General features: G+C 49.6%; 1 protein-coding gene across 1 annotated transcript in view; it reads right to left on the reverse strand.

Annotated features, from left to right (window-relative positions):
- The window catches only part of LOC137439422 (uncharacterized), a 100,116-nt gene that overhangs the window by 65,939 nt on the left and 18,135 nt on the right, over positions 1–16,042 (reverse strand). Inside the window, exon 4 of the mRNA XM_068135161.2 lies at positions 14,058–14,161. Within this exon, the coding sequence (XP_067991262.1) occupies positions 14,058–14,161 (104 nt within the window). The remainder of the gene's footprint in view (positions 1–14,057; positions 14,162–16,042) is intronic.

The raw sequence follows: 16,042 nt of genomic DNA on the forward strand, positions 1-16,042 counted from the left end.
CTAACCCTTTTTGCATCCCTTCCATTTGATTCTCTTGAGCGGCCATTCTGTTTTCTACCCCCGTTAACCCCTCCTGTATTTCCCCTAATCTATCGTCTAATTTCCCAAATTTCATGTCTAATCCCTTAAAATTATTGTCTAATCCCTTAAAATTATTGTCTAATCCCTCACTGGTACTCCTCGCTTCGTCCCTCATTACCCCTATTTTGCCCTCCAATCGCTCACCCTGAGCATCCATCCGGTTCCCCATTACCCCCATTTGGTCCTCCAATCGCTCACCCAATCGCTTACTATCAGCCCTCATTTGCTCACTATTAGCCCTCATATCGTCCTTCTGCAGGTTGAGGGACGCCTGCATTTGCGCCATAAATTGCTCCATGAGGGCCTGCATTTGGGCCATCCCTCCCACTTGTGCAGCGGGTGCGGCCGCCGTAGCTATTTGCGAGGCGCCATTTCGCGCGCCCGTTACCTCGTGCGTGACGACGCTATTTTGCGAATCTGCTACCCTCACTGCTTCGCTCTCCTCTTGTCCCTCAATTTGGTCCTGGATCGACCCTGCCTCACTCTCCCCTACCGGACCCCAGCTGTCTTGGTCTGCCATAGCGCGACTTTCAAAATACGGGTTTTTATACAACAAAACAAAATTTCGACCGTTATAATTTCGTCGAGCGCAGTAAACGCGCTCCGAATCGATTCTCCCTCCCTGGTTTGGGCCTAACAACGCGCGGGAAACGCGCTCCGAATCGATTCTAATTGTTACAAATTTGGGCCTAATAAATTTAGTCCCAGGTTCGAATTCCACTCCTCGACACCAATTGTTACAGACGTGGCTTGGATGTTATTCACCGAGCGGTTTTGGGATGACCACGTCTGCACAAGATTATACTCGATATTATACCCGAACGTTGACTAGTCGCGCGATGCTAGGTCAATGAAGGAACAGACACACGGCTGGGATTAAAATGACGACACCAGGGATACGGTTCTCAAGACCTCCGGAGGAGATTATATTCGTGCGGAAGGTCAGATTACAGGGACGAGAGGTACAGCACAGAAAGACAAGCACTTAGACACAATCTTATATTATTCCCAACAGACGACAGATAAACGGGACAAAAGGCTGACTCACACGGGGTTTGATGGCTAGGAAAGCGGGTATCGATGGCTCAAGGTGCACTCTTGGCTCAAGGACAGGGTCGACCCGGTCCGGTCTAGAGATGCGGGGAGGTCGCAGCGCTCGGATGGCGTCTTGTCTGCTCAAGCTGGGGGCGCATCTGACGTCACGTCCGCTACGTGGCCGCGTATATCCGGCGGGGAGTGACACGCCCTCGGCTCGTTAGCTCCGCCTCGTGGAATCGGCACGTTGCTTCTCATTGGGTGCGTGCTGGGGGTTTACCAGGCTCCGCCCTTGACGAGGAGCTGACAGCCAGCCCCTTTGTGGTAACCCCGTGGAGCGCATGGTCTGGAGCGCAATGTCTGGAGCGCATTGTCAATGGCGGCTAACCGAGCCGGTGTCAGGACGCACACTCCCCCCCGCGCAGCGCCGTGCCCCTCTGTTGTTGTTGTTGTTGTTTGGAGAAGAAGATGGGAGGAGGTATGGGAAAGGTCCTAAACTCACTACTGGTGCCATATAATCACATTCTGGTGCAACGAAGAGTCATAATTAATGGAAACGAGTCCTTAACTGACATAGACTAAGAATAACTAGCAAGATGTCCGAAAGTTGTCTACGTGTGGTGCGGTGGACCTGGGCACGACATTTAATGGGGGAAAAAGGGGAAGGTCGGCTCTACTGATTGTTGTTTACAGACAATGGGACTAGGGAATGGGGGATTGGGGATAGTTGGGGAGTATTGGGGAAATAGGGGAATATTTACAAGCGGATATGGAGGCCAAATTCCATATTCGCAACAATATATATATATATATATATATATATATATATATATATAGCAATGGCAAACCACCCAGTATAACGCTTGCCAACATCTGTTTTGGCAGCACCAACGCTCCGTAGATAGAGTATTGTACAGGTGTGTATACATACAAATAGATACACATATATCCCTCCAATCTAATTGATGCTGCAAAGATCCGCCCGTGGCATTGGCGGACTCAGCGCGCATGATGTGCTGCTTACCATTTGGCAAACACAAACACAAGTCAGAGCATTAAGTTGAATCACTATTTCCTGAGTGCCTTTGTAATTAACTCTTTGGCTGCTTCTTCTGCCCCAGGAAAGTGGTTGCCTGACAGGCTACATACATGTGCTTATTAAAATTAGCATGGCAACGGCCGTGATGGGCCACAAATTTGTGTTCGCACAGCAGCTAAAGGGAAACTTCATAACACAGTGCAAACAAATAAAACATCTTCAGTTTGGCAATCCGTGTTCAGTCGAGTGCGTGTTTTCAAATGAGTGCGTCGGCAAAATGATTGGTAAAGGCATGTGCCCACAATTTTAGGCCACAAGATCACCGTGTCCGCATTACGTTTGGCAAATTTACAAATCATTGCGCTCATATCATACATAATGGATTTTTTTAAAACTGCAAAGGGTTGTGGTGAAACCAACACAGAGTAAGAATTTGTTGTTTATGTTTTGTAGTGCAGCGACCATCAAACCTAAACGAAACCACATCGTCCAGAATTATCTCGTGCTATAAAAAGTGGTAAATGTTCATCTCAGAGGCTTGCAAACACACTACACTAGGCTTAATGACAGTGCACAAAGAGTAAATTGATATACTGTGCCATGAAAAGTAAAGGCTGAAACTATATTTCATCACTTCACAGAACTGATAAGCTTTTGAAACAATAAAACATGTTTATAATCATGGCCACACATTCTTCAAACAAGAATGGCAACATTTGCACCAGGAAGTGAAAAGCTGAGAATTTTCTCCACTTTTTTTTTTTTTCAGAGCTTTAACAGAAAATCAACGACAAAAACCATAGCTCATCTCATGTTATACAACATAAATGTTTATGTACAACATAAAAATCATAAAACAGTGCAGAATCATCTCATCTTACAAAGCGGTAATAAAACTTGGCAACATTATCAATGATGCATACACAGGTACACATTGCCCAATACAAGATACCAAAGTTGTAGTAACATCGTGTTCATTTGTATTCCATCTATCCATTATCATATTATATTATATATACATATACATATACAGTCGCGTTCCTGGGGTGAACACCCCTGGGGACGGATAGCCGAACGAGCTTAAACTCCAAGGCGTTCAATCCAATGGCAGTGTGAATACGTGTGGGGAATGAGGGTAGTGAGGGTTAGTGAAGCTCTTACCTGTACGGACTCCAACAAATGTCCTCGACCCTGTTAATCAATTCAAACCGACGCGGAATTAAAATGTACAAATACCGGCTTTATTGAAAGGAATGCCGGTAACAAAAGAATGCACGGTAAACTGAAATACCTAAATGGCACCCCCATACAGACTCATATACAACACAGGGGGAAAAATAAAGGTGAAAATAATTTGTAGTGTTTGTGAGGTGCATTTGCCTGCACTCCGCCTGGCATCCATGACCGTCCGGGGCCGAAGGTCCCACGACCCTACGTGGGAAATGTAGTGAAATCGTATTCGTACTGAACCCCGGGTGATGCTCGCTGCTCGTTGACACCGCTAGGGGCGTGACTATAAGACCCGCTGCTGCGGACGGTGCTCCGAGACTTCTCCTGTGACACGTTACATCTGGTAGACTCGCTAACGGTACGCCTGCATAGAATATCCAGCTTGCTTGCATTGAATGTTATGAATGGTCCCATGTGATGTCACATCGTATACTTATTGTATTTCCTGCTTTACAGGATGATGTTATGATCTAAAATGGAATTAAACCACCCGTTGGACTAAAGTTGTGTGGACCTGATTGGTTTTCCACAACACTTAATTCCATTTTATATCTACCGACATGGCTGGCAACAAGACGCTGGCGGTTGCCGTATTCTGCGCCGACCCGCAAGCCCCGGATGGTGGCTTGCAACTGAAGCACTGGCTCAGAACATTGGAGAATCATTTTGATGAGCCTGAGACCGCGCCGACGGCTGCCGTGAAGCTAGCAACACTTCATTCAAAAATCACCCCGGGTTGCTCCGGAGGAAGACCGGGATGCTCCGGAGGAAGACCCAGCCCTGACGGCTGCCGTTACGACCAGACCCAAGGCCTTACGCGGGGCCGCATGCTTTTTCTGTGGGGGGCCACGCCATGCCCGGCCCGTGTGTCCGGCACGAGACGCTATATGCCATCTGTGCTCGCAAAAAGGACATTACGCGAGAGTGTGCAGGAAAACGGCACGCGGCTCGCGGCTCATTGAATCGCGCGGTTGCGGTCGCACGGGCGCGGCGACCTTGAATGGGCTCATTGCGGAGCCCGCGAGCCGAGCCCGAAACCCGGCGCCTTACCCGACTTCGAAGGGGAGGGCCCCTCTCCGCGGGCCCCTGGGCGCTCAGACGTCCTTGGCGGGCGTCACCGGACAGCCACCACCGTCATCCTCCATCGGGCACGAAGTACGTGTCCTTGACCAAACTCCGGGCCACGCAAGGGGCTTTGAAGCCTCGCCAAGCCCCAGCGGAACGTTCTCCTCGTGTCGTCCACGAGCTACCGGTGGCCCTCACCCCGGAAAAGACGATTTCGAATACTACGGAGGCCTTTTTCTGCCAAAAGTGTCAAAAGGCGATTTCGAATACTACGGAGGCCTTTTTCTGCCAAAAGTGTCAAAAGGCGATTTCAAATACTATGGAGGCCTTTTCCCGTCAGAATTGTCAGATTTTGAATCGCGAAACACCGGAATGCTTGGGAAAGCCCTCTGATGGCGTTAATGGATTCCCCATGGTCAACGCAGACTCCGGCCACGACCGCAAAACTGCTGCCGGCATAGGATCCACCCGCGAGGCTTGTCCGACCCATTCGGGGGGCTCAGTCCCGCTCCCAGCAGCCTCGTCTGGCCTGGCTCAAGCCCTTATTCCCCTCATGGTCGAAGGCCATTGTGTTCGGGCCTTGGTGGATACAGGGTCTACGAATAGTTTTATCGACCAGCGACTTGTGCTCAGGCATGGATGGCGGATCTGGAGGTCTACGAGACGGATCTTCATGGCTTCCCAGGGGCTTCGACTCAGCACGAAGGGGGAATGCCGATTGAAACTCGTGCTAAAGGGACGGGTTTTCCCTGATGTACACCTTATGGTTTTACCCGCATTATGTGCTGATATTCTGTTAGAACACGATTTTCTTAAGCTGCATGGACGTCTGGTAATGGAGTTTGGTGGGCCTGACACGCTTGTTGTGGGGGCGGACGACGCGCTTGCAGTGTGCGCCCTAGCGCAAATGGACGTCCAGCCGCTTTCGCTGTTCCCCAATCTAACCTCCGACTGCACCCCTGTCGCGGTGAAATCACGGCGCTACTCTCGCGCAGACATGCAATTCATTGCGGACGAAACGGCTCAGCTCTTGAAAGACGGCATCATAGAACCTAGTAGGTCGCCGTGGCGCGCCCAGGTCTTGGTGGTGCGCAGCGAGGCCCATCGCAGACGCATGGTAATCGACTATTCCCAAACGATTAACCGCTTTACACAGCTGGATGCCTACCCCTTCCGGGGATGGACGCGCTGGTGCAACAGGTGTCCCAGTATTCGGTCTATAGCACTCTCGATCTCCGTAGTGCGTACCACCAGATCCCTATCTCTAGGGCGTATCGTATCTATACCGCATTTGAGTCGGGGCAGCGGTTGTACCAATTTACGCAATTGCCTTTTGGGGTAACGAACGGGGTCCCTTGTTTCCAGAGGGCTATGGATGACCTCGTTGCGCGGGAGCACTTAACCGATGTTTTCGTCTACCTCGATAATCTTACGGTTTGTGGATATGACCAAGGGCACCATGATGCTAATCTGAAGCGCTTCCTTGAGGTCGCGCAGAGGTATCACTTAACTATGAACGAGGATAAGTGCCAATACTCCCTACGCACGATAGATCTTCTGGGGTACACCGTGACCCATGGCTCTGTCGCTCCGGATAAGGAGCGTCTGCGACCTTTGCTCGACATGGCCCCTCCCTGTGATCGGGCGTCCCTGAAGCGTGACCTTGGGCTGTTCGCCCATTACTCCAAATGGGTGCAAAGTTTCTCCGCGAAACTTCGCCCCCTCGTGGCCTGCGACACCTTCCCCCTGAGTCCGGCCGCATTGGCGGCCTTTGAAGGCCTTAAGGCCGACATCGCCCGAGCCGCCATGGCGACAATCGACGAGAGCGGCTCTTTCGTCCTCGAAAGTGACGCCTCGGATCAGGCCATCGCGGCGACCCTCTCCCAAGGGGGGCGTCCCGTGGCTTTCTTTTCACGGACTCTTACCACCGCTGAGCGGAGACACTCGTCCGTTGAAAAGGAAGCGTATGCGATCGTCGAGTCTATTCGGCGATGGCGCCCGTACTTACTCGGGCGGAGCTTCCAAATCATCACGGACCAGCAAAGCGTTGCGTTCATGTACGACACCTTACACGCCCAGCGCATTAAGAATGAGAAAATCACTCGCTGGCGTATCGAACTCGCCGACTTCTGTTACACCATCAAATATCGCCCGGGGAAGGATAACCGGGCCGCCGATGCCTTATCACGACCGGCTACATGCGCGGGTATCACCTCTTTGGAGGGCCTACGGGTGCTGCATGCCACTGCGGGCCATCCCGGCGTAACGCGTTTCGCTCATTTTGTGCGGTGTGGCAATCTCCCATACTCGATTGACGATATCCGCCGTATCTGTCGCGACTGCGCTATCTGCACGGAAATCAAACCGCGTTTCTATAACCCTCCCATGGGGACTCTGGTTAAGGCTACGCGCCCGTGGGAACGCTTGGCGATGGATTTCAAAGGCCCATTGCCGGTGTCGAGCGGCTCTCGCTATCTGCTCACTATCGTCGATGAGTACTCGCGATTCCCCTTTGCTTATACGTGCGCGGACATGACTGCTGCCACAGTGATGCGATGCTTACAGAACTTGTTCTCAATGTTCGGTTACCCGGCCTATGTCCATACCGACCGGGGTGCGGTCTTCTTGTCTCAGGAGGTGCGCGGCTATCTGCTCCAAAATAACATTGCTTCTAGTTACACCACGCCGTACAGACCCCAGGCTAATGGGCAGATCGAACGCTTCAACGGGATTATCTGGAGGGCCGTCATGCTCAACCTCCGGACCCTCGGCCGGGGCCTCGATAAATGGGCTTGGTCGCTACCTGCGGCGTTGAACTCGATCAGGGCTCTCCTGTGTACGGCAACCAACCAAACTCCCCACGAGCGACTTTTCCACCACCCCAGGAGCACGGGGTGTATACCGTCTTTGCCCAGTTGGCTCGCTGGGCCCGGGCCGGCCGACCTTAAACGGGCGGTTCGCGCGAGCAAGTACGACCCCCTAGTGGACAAAGTGCAGATTCTCCAGGCTAATCCTGAGCATGCTCGTGTGATGACGACTGATGGCCGTGAGACTACTGTCTCCGTCCGTCACCTTGCCCCTTGCGGGGTCGCCGACCTGAGTAGGGAATCGGACGAACCGATCGAACCCATCTATGAGACTATGGCCTCTCCCGACGCTCCCATCGCCGAAAGTCTACCGACCCTTCCCTCACCGCGTCTACCTGGGCCCGACGACTTGGAGTTACCCCCTTCGTCACCCGACCCTGATGGCGCCTCCGACGCCGGGGACACAGGGATACGTGATGCCGTACCCGGGGAATTTCGGACGCGTGCTGGCAGAGAAATTCGCCGCCCGGCCCGATACGGTTGGGTCGACTGATGTTCCGCACCCTGTTCGTGCTGACGCTCACTCGCTTTTAGCCGCACTGCCGTATAATTCTGACGGGGGGAGAATGTAGTGAAATCGTATTCGTACTGAACCCGGGGTGATGCTCGCTGCTCGTTGACACCGCAAGGGGCGTGACTATAAGACCCGCTGCTGCGGACGGTGCTCCGAGACTTCTCCTGTGACACGTTACATCTGGTAGACTCGCTAACGGTACGCCTGCATAGAATATCCAGCTTGCTTGCATTGAATGTTATGAATGGTCCCATGTGATGTCACATCGTATACTTATTGTATTTCCTGCTTTACAGGATGATGTTATGATCTAAAATGGAATTAAACCACCCGTTGGACTAAAGTTGTGTGGACCTGATTGGTTTTCCACAACAGGAAGCACACGCCCTAGCTCGAAGTTCATGAACGGGAAAAACAGGCCTTGGCGTGCCGCTCGACCCCGTCATTCGCTTCTCACACACCGACGTCCCTCAGCGCACTGATGACGCAGTCAGAACCGACAAGCCAAAGAAAGGACAATGCGGTCGCTCGAACCGATGAAAGCCAGGGACCACAAGACAAAATGTCGGGACACGACAGTTCGTGATGAAATCCAGATGCCGAGAGAGATGTATTTTCAGCCGTTCGTAAAAACTGCCCCAGAGCAAGAGCGATAATTAATCCGACTGCTTGTGATGAAATCCCAAAGCAAGAGACTGTAGCTGCAACCGTTTGTCACCAAAGCCAGGACCCAAGAGGGCCAAAATGTCGGGACTCCAGTCTTTTGTTCTCAAGGCTCTGACGTCATCCGACGATGCCCGTGCGTGCTATAATCAGCGAGTCCCTCTCATCGCTCCAGGGTACCATAAGCAATCATTCTTTGGGGCATGGCCTCACGGACTTGCCTGCTTGATGTTGCGATGTGGCGGCTGGCAGCGCCAGTGGTATTGTTCAATGTCTTGTTCTGGTTACTTTTTATTTAATGTTTTAATGCATGATTGTTTGGCTTGGCTATGTGTGTGGGTGTGTTATAAGTAGACTACGGATTTTTATGTTAAGAAAATAGGCCTTTTATGTTTTGAAACGCGGATTTTTTTTTTTTTATGTGAAAAAATCCCGAAATATTTTTTTCCTCCGTTTTATTCATTTTTTATTATTACCAAGTTTTTCAGAAATCAGTCAAAAAAAGAACAAAAAATGGTAAGCTTTTTCCTGCACAACATTAAGCACTCTGGGCTAGTAAACAGGTAAAAAATGACGTTCAGGTACCTTTATTGCAACCGCATTGTTTGATAAGTAGAGGACTAGAAGAAATTGACAAGACCCTTTTAGGAACGGTTAAAGTAGGTGTTTGAAATAATTATCTTGGTAATGTTCTCCTTGGTGAGGCGGTGTCGGCGGTCGGTGCGGACGTTTCTGTAGACGGAGAAGGACCTTTCCACGTCGACGCTGACGATGGGGCAGTACCTCAAGAGGGGGATGTCAGCAAGCTTGACTCCAGCCGGCACACCAACCTCAGATCCGTGCTGATCTCCATCCAGGATCAAAGCCACTGTCCTCAGCACACCAATGTCGGGATTGCGCTGCAGCACCGCCTTGAACTTGGTGAGCAGGATCTCCTTACGGCAGCCTCAGATCTTTTCGAGCTCCTCCTTGGCCTGATCAAGGAGCTGGAAGGCCTTGGCCAGCTCCATGCCGGCCTCCTCCAGCTGCTTAAGGATCTTCGGGATGAACGACACGTGGGCATTTAAGAAGACCAAACTGAGCTTGATGTCCGCCTTTCCGAACAGGTCCTTGGCACTCTGGATTGCCATCGTGTCGTCATCGTTCAGCTGGTCCACAATGTCCTTGACGGCCTCGAAGGGCTCGGTGTAAAACACCGCGGCGTCGATCCACGTCCCCCACCGAGTCAGAATGGGCTCCGGGGGGAGAGAAAGATTGGGCTGCTGCTCCTTCCAAAAGACAACACGCGACGGGGCTTTGACGAACACCTTCTTCGTCGTGGCAATCAGGTCGTTGACGTCCTTGAACATTTCTCGGACTGTCTCGCAGACACGGTGGAGCGCGTGGGCAACGCAAGTCACATGCAGCAAGTCCGGGAAGAGTTCCTTCTGGGCATGGCCAGCCTTGATCATATAGGCCGCGGCGTCGCTGACGAGGACCTTGAGGCACTCCGGCTTGAAATCAGGCCAAAGATAGCGCAGCGTGTCATTGACTGCACGCACGATCTCCCCGGAGTTGGTCTTCTCCAGAAACATGCACTGGACGAGGTGGGGACGAAAGTACCCCTCCTTGGACAAGCGTCCCGCGATGATGTTGGCCACATATCGACCTGCCGAATCGGTCGTCTCGTCGACGGACAGCCAGATGGGCTGCTGTCCGAGGTCGGCACGGATCCCCGCCGAGGCCTCGTCGTAGCACTTGTCGAGGTAGTGCTTTCAAATCCAGCTTTCATCGGGGATCTGGAGAGTGATGTGCTTCTCCAGGAACGACCGGAGGGCAGGGTTTTCCAATTTCGACCATGGGATGCCAGCGGCCAGCATGGCCTGGCACAGCTCCTGAGCCACGACGTCGCACTTGTGCCTCTTTCCGCCACCAAAGTCCTCCATGGTGGCTTGCGTGACCGTCCTCTTCTTCTTCAAGGCCTAGTTGCTCTTGTGGCGGTCTCCTCGGACATGTTGGGCCAGCTCAGACTTCTGCTTCGCCCGGAAAGTCTTTTCACAAGCTCGACAGAAAGCCGTGTCACTCGACACGTACTTGAAGGTGGCCCCATCGCCGCCAGCGTTGAATTCCTTCAGCCACTTGTCACGAAGAGCAGCACTCATCTTGATAGAAGACTTGTTCACACTTTGTGTACACTCTCTCACTGTAGTACACCGCCTCACTGCTGTACACGCTGGGGACGCAACGCACGCAAGTGGACGCAACGTTTTGTTTTTGAGATCGATCGCAGTTAAAAATTTCGATCGCAGTTAAAAATTTCGAAAAATTCCCTAATTTTTTTTAGCGTTGCCAGACATTTTCGACCAAAAAGGGCATTTTATTTTATTTTTCCCGAAAAAGGGCGAAATATTTTTTTCCTCCGAAAATAGAAAAATAATTTTTTTGCACGCAAAAAGCCGTTTTATGTGAAAAAATATTTTTTATTTTTTCACATAAAAATCCGATGTATAGTTATAAGGAACAGAGGAGAAAAGTACAGAGGCGATTTACATACAGGGGATTAATTACCCTTAATCCATAACTAAATTAGCATTACCCCACCCCTCGTCATGAGGACAATTATACACTTACATGACATCCAGTCAAAAGGATTCCCTACTTATGGTAGATGGGGGTTCTTCTTCTTCACAACAGTCAGAGCACACTACCTATACAATTGTACCTGGACTACTATATTCCATTGCCTACCTCCCGATACGTGTTTCCTGCATTGTAAAATGACCTAAGCCACAGTTAAAAGGATTTTCAGCCGATGGGTAGGATAATTCTTGGGAAGATCTGGCCTCAGCGATCGAGACAGCTGTCTGTTAACTTATGCACCGCCCAAAAGAGCAAAAGAGCTATATGTCGCATTCTCTCAAGCAGGGCTTACGCTCATGTCCTTAAAAAAGGTCTTTGTCTGAGGTCATTATTTACTTTCAACATTGAGGAGAGGCGTTGAGGAGTTGTGATGTGGCAGAGAGGTTGGGAGGGAGGGGGTTGGGAGGGGATTGGAGCCATTGGGTTGGGAAGGGGGAGGTTGCGGACTTGGGGTTCAAAAGGGTGGGGGGGAGGGGGGCAGTTGAGGTTTTGAAGGCTCATTTTACATTGGGTGGATATCCTGTGGGTCTTTGCTGGGTATATACAAGAGGCTAATGCCGTCTTTATGCCCCATCCTCCCACCCAACAAACCCTCCCCCGGAAACATTGAAATGCTCCTCAGAGAGAAAAAATTAAAAGTTCGTTCAAATTAATCCAAACCTACGAGAAAATTAAAATATAAAAGAAGAAGAAGTTGTACACAAGAGATTGCATCCTCACACACATAAAGTGCAGATAGAGCAACCGGTAGAACCGAGATTTATCCAATCAAATGGTTTGAATTAATCAACAAGCTAAATTTACTGTCTTCTATTCTTTAAGTGTCAGGTGCATACAATTACAACTCAAGACATTCTTTATAGAAACTCCCATTGTTGGCTCTTTCAATCAGCGCAAGAATAAAAGTTTTTTTTTTTTATCCTATTGTGGTATTTTTACCATGGGCTTATTAATATTATTACGAATCATCAATTCGACTCGTTCTTCAGTGCATTATAACCACAGACTGCTTCTTAAAAATACTGAAGACAAACAATAAGAAAAGGAGGAAGAGAGAAAGAAGATAAGGCAGGATTAAAAGATAACACGATGGATCGAAGAAGAAGAATATTGGGAAGAGAAAAGTGAAAAAAACGAGACAATGATGAAGAAATGTTGTGGATTTAATTATGTTGTTCCAAAACCAGATAACACCTGGATATATTAGCCGACTGAATGACACGAGGGAGGTGACCGAGCTGCTAAGAAACTGATTTTACAAGATTGTCTTGGATAAATGATTCAATACAATTATTACATCTGGGAAAATGAGCAAAGCTCATCCGAACAAATTGGCACACCCAACATTATCCGCTGACCATGGGTGGCACTGAAAGGCGGATAACGTGCACATTTTAATTTTACATCGAAGAATGTTCAACGTATTCCTAATACCTGTGTGTAGTATATGTATATGTATATGTATATGTACACGAGCTGAAACCCATGAAATCTAACACCACTGAAATATGTCCAGGTCACTCCCATGTCAAAGACCTTTCCGATGAGCTATGGATCACCTGATTATGTCAAGTGGTTATTGCACGATTGGCTGATACACATTTCATCTTTATACATGTACAGACATGCGAAAGAAAACTCATTAATAAACACAAAGTAAAAATGCATGCACCTACTTTCTTGATAAACTCCACAATGTGACAGCTGGAACACCACCAACAGCAACAGAGGAGGGGGGGGGGGGGGGGGGGAGGGAAATTGAGGGAGGGGCGAAAGGAGGAGGAGGAGGTGGGGGAGAGTGATATACTGCATATACATCTTTTTGGGGGGTGGGAGGGCTTTGACGGGCCCCTCCGTTTTTAGGGGGAGGGGGGGAGGACGGGGTGGGGAAGGGGTGGGGGGGGGGGTGGGGGGAGAGGAGAAGGGAAGGAGTGCAAATTTACCCGAAGAAAGAGTACTTTAACCTCAACATTTCCCAAGTGAAGAAAGACAATGTAATACCCTTTGCCACCATCACCAGGTGGCGCTACACGGTACACATTTACATGGAGAATTTATGCCCCCCCCACCCCCCCACACACCCCTGTGTAAGGCCAAGGCCACGTAGGCTATGTTACCCCCGCCACCCCCCCTTTCCACACACCCCTGTGTAAGGCCAAGGCCACGTAGGCTATGTTACCCCCGCCACCCCTCTTTCCACACACCCCTGTGTAAGGCCAAGGCCACGTAGTCTATGTTACCGCCCCCCCGCCCCCCCCACCCCCACACCCCTGTGTAAGGCCATGGCCACGTAGCCTATGCTACCTCCCACCAAACCCTGTGTAAGGCCATGGTCATGTAGCCTATGTTACCCCCCCCCACACACACACACACACCCCCTGTGTGAGGCCATGGCCATGCAGCCTATGTTACCGTTACACCCCCCCCCCCCCCCCCCCCCCCACTTAAAACTTAAAAGACTGCCGGTTCTCCACACACAGTATGGAGTCGCATAAGTACTGATATGTACATACATACACACACTTTACATTGCTGTTTGTATGTCAGGGAGCAGGAAGTTCACATGTGTAAATATGTACAAATATGTTGAACATCAAGGCAAGGTGTCATGTCCTACATTTGTAGTATGTACCCTCCAATAACATCCAATGGCACCTCTTCACATAATGATGACAATGAACCCATGCTTTTGGGAGGGAGCAGTTAAATTTCCTTCATAGATTTTAACTAATGTTGTAACTTCCGTGTGTGTGTGTGTGTGTGTGTGTGTGTGTGTGTGTGTGTGTGTGTGTGTGTGTGTGTGTGTGTGTGTGTGTGTGTGTGTGCGTGTGTGTGTGTGTGCAATGAGAAATGCAAATGCATTTATTTTTATTTTTACAAATAACAGATGGATATTAAAATAAATCTTACAAAGAAGACCGGCGATGAAGAAGATGAACCTTACCATAGGCAGTGGGGAAAGGCTGTGCTGGCTTAAATTATCCGAATGACCCTCATTGCCCCCAGCACACCGGGTGTCAGCTGGTGATGCAGGACAGCTCTGCAGGCCTGCAACCAGTCCAAGACCACAATGGGAATTGTGAAATCATGCTAACAGAGGAACTATATCTCGGAATCAAAACAACCTTCATCTCACGTTCTCCGCTTTGTTCGCTCATGATTTGTGTTATTTTAATGACGGTGGAAATGATGGCCAGATGTTCTTCATTTAGTTTACCCATAAGTCTTCAGCACACATCAATGAATGTTCTACTCCACTAATTGTCTTTGTATAAAGGTAGTTGAAACAGAATGCACTTTAGAACTTTTACAATCTCCAGAAAATGACATAATTAACCCTCGAGGTGTTTTGTCTTTCAATATACGACTTCCTCCTCCGTCAGTAAAATGTCCTATCGGTTTTCAAGTTTCAGTGGGTCTAATGCTCCAAAAAAATCCTTTGGTAAACATGTAATAATTATTCTATGAGGCCTATCGATAGCCCACCGGAGAACAGAAATGAGGTGCGCTTTATCTTGGGCCAAAAGGCAACAGAAAATAAAGGGCAAAAGAGGTCTACGGGGAGATCAAGGTCGTACATGACATCAAACCATCAGGTAAAGGTACTTCTTGAGAGGAATCACATAAAGATTATTGTTTTTTTTTGTATACAACATCGAGGCTCGTGTAAGAGCTAACATCAATCACAAAAAAGGACAAACGGACACACAAAACATACAATAAAGGAAGTGGGAGACAAGATGGGGAGAGAGAGGGAAGCACACAAGTACAACAGCAGCGAACAGGGACATCGGGAGATCTGTGGGAGGGAGAGGGATTGGGGGGGGGGGGGGGGGGGAGGAGGCATGGGAAGGCGGGGGAGGGGGGGTGGGAAAGGTATAAAACACATGGACACTGCTAGAATGCGATGCAGGAAGTGACACCTGGCAGGCAGAGACGTCAAGAAAAATGATTATGGGATTCCAAAAATATCAAACCTGATTCCCAAATCGCAATCGAGAACACCGAGCACTCGTCGCCGACGACTAAACGCGGATCATGCTCAAATCAGGACATCAGCTCGAAATTGGAGGTCAAAGCAGTCGAGCACAGGACAGTCATTGTATTTCCCTATTATCGGGGCGGCTTCGACTGGGAAAGTCATTTTGCTTCCAACGAGAATCACGATGGTAATGAAAGTGCAGCACCGAAAAGTTTGGTTTGTCCTCGTGTTGTTCTTCTCTGCTTAATTGTAATTTATTAACTGCAGAACACGGACTTTGAAAAATGAAGATAAGGGTTTATGCTCATAGTTCCGCGTTCACGGTTTTGAATTAACGAGTGGTGCGGGTTATAAATGTATGTATTAAAAAGCAGGTGAGAGTGAAAAAACCTGGCCCCGTGGAGTTAATTTGCAGCTTGTGCATTTTTATCCCTCCAAATTGCTGACCCATTAGCTGACTATAACCCACAATAAATATTCCCACCCTCTCTCTCTCTCTCTCTCTCTCCCTCTTTCCATCTCTCTCCATCTCGACACACCTTTGCAGCAGGGATTAAAGGTGGAATATTGTTTTTTTTAATGTCCCACGGCACGGGAGATGAAACGAAATTTCAGGCACAATCCGAGATTCATTTACAAGAATAAGCAGGAATCGGAATACGCGCAGCGCCGCATCGTGCTGTGACGTTAACATTATCTTCAATCTTTGTCTGCGTAAATGTTGTATGGATATCATTACCAACCTTGCACAGCACAATGCGCCGGCGCATGCACACACACGCGCACGCACACATCCACATGCACACGCACATGCGCGCGCACACGCACGCACACACGCACGCACGCACGCACACACACATGCACACACACATGCACATGCGCGCACACATGCGCACACACACGCACGCACGCACACACACAAGCGCACGCATGCACACACGCACCTT

Source organism: Myxine glutinosa, chromosome 14, assembly GCF_964187855.1.
Source record: "Myxine glutinosa chromosome 14, kmMyxGlut1.1, whole genome shotgun sequence".
NCBI classification, from domain to species: Eukaryota; Metazoa; Chordata; class Myxini; order Myxiniformes; family Myxinidae; genus Myxine; species Myxine glutinosa.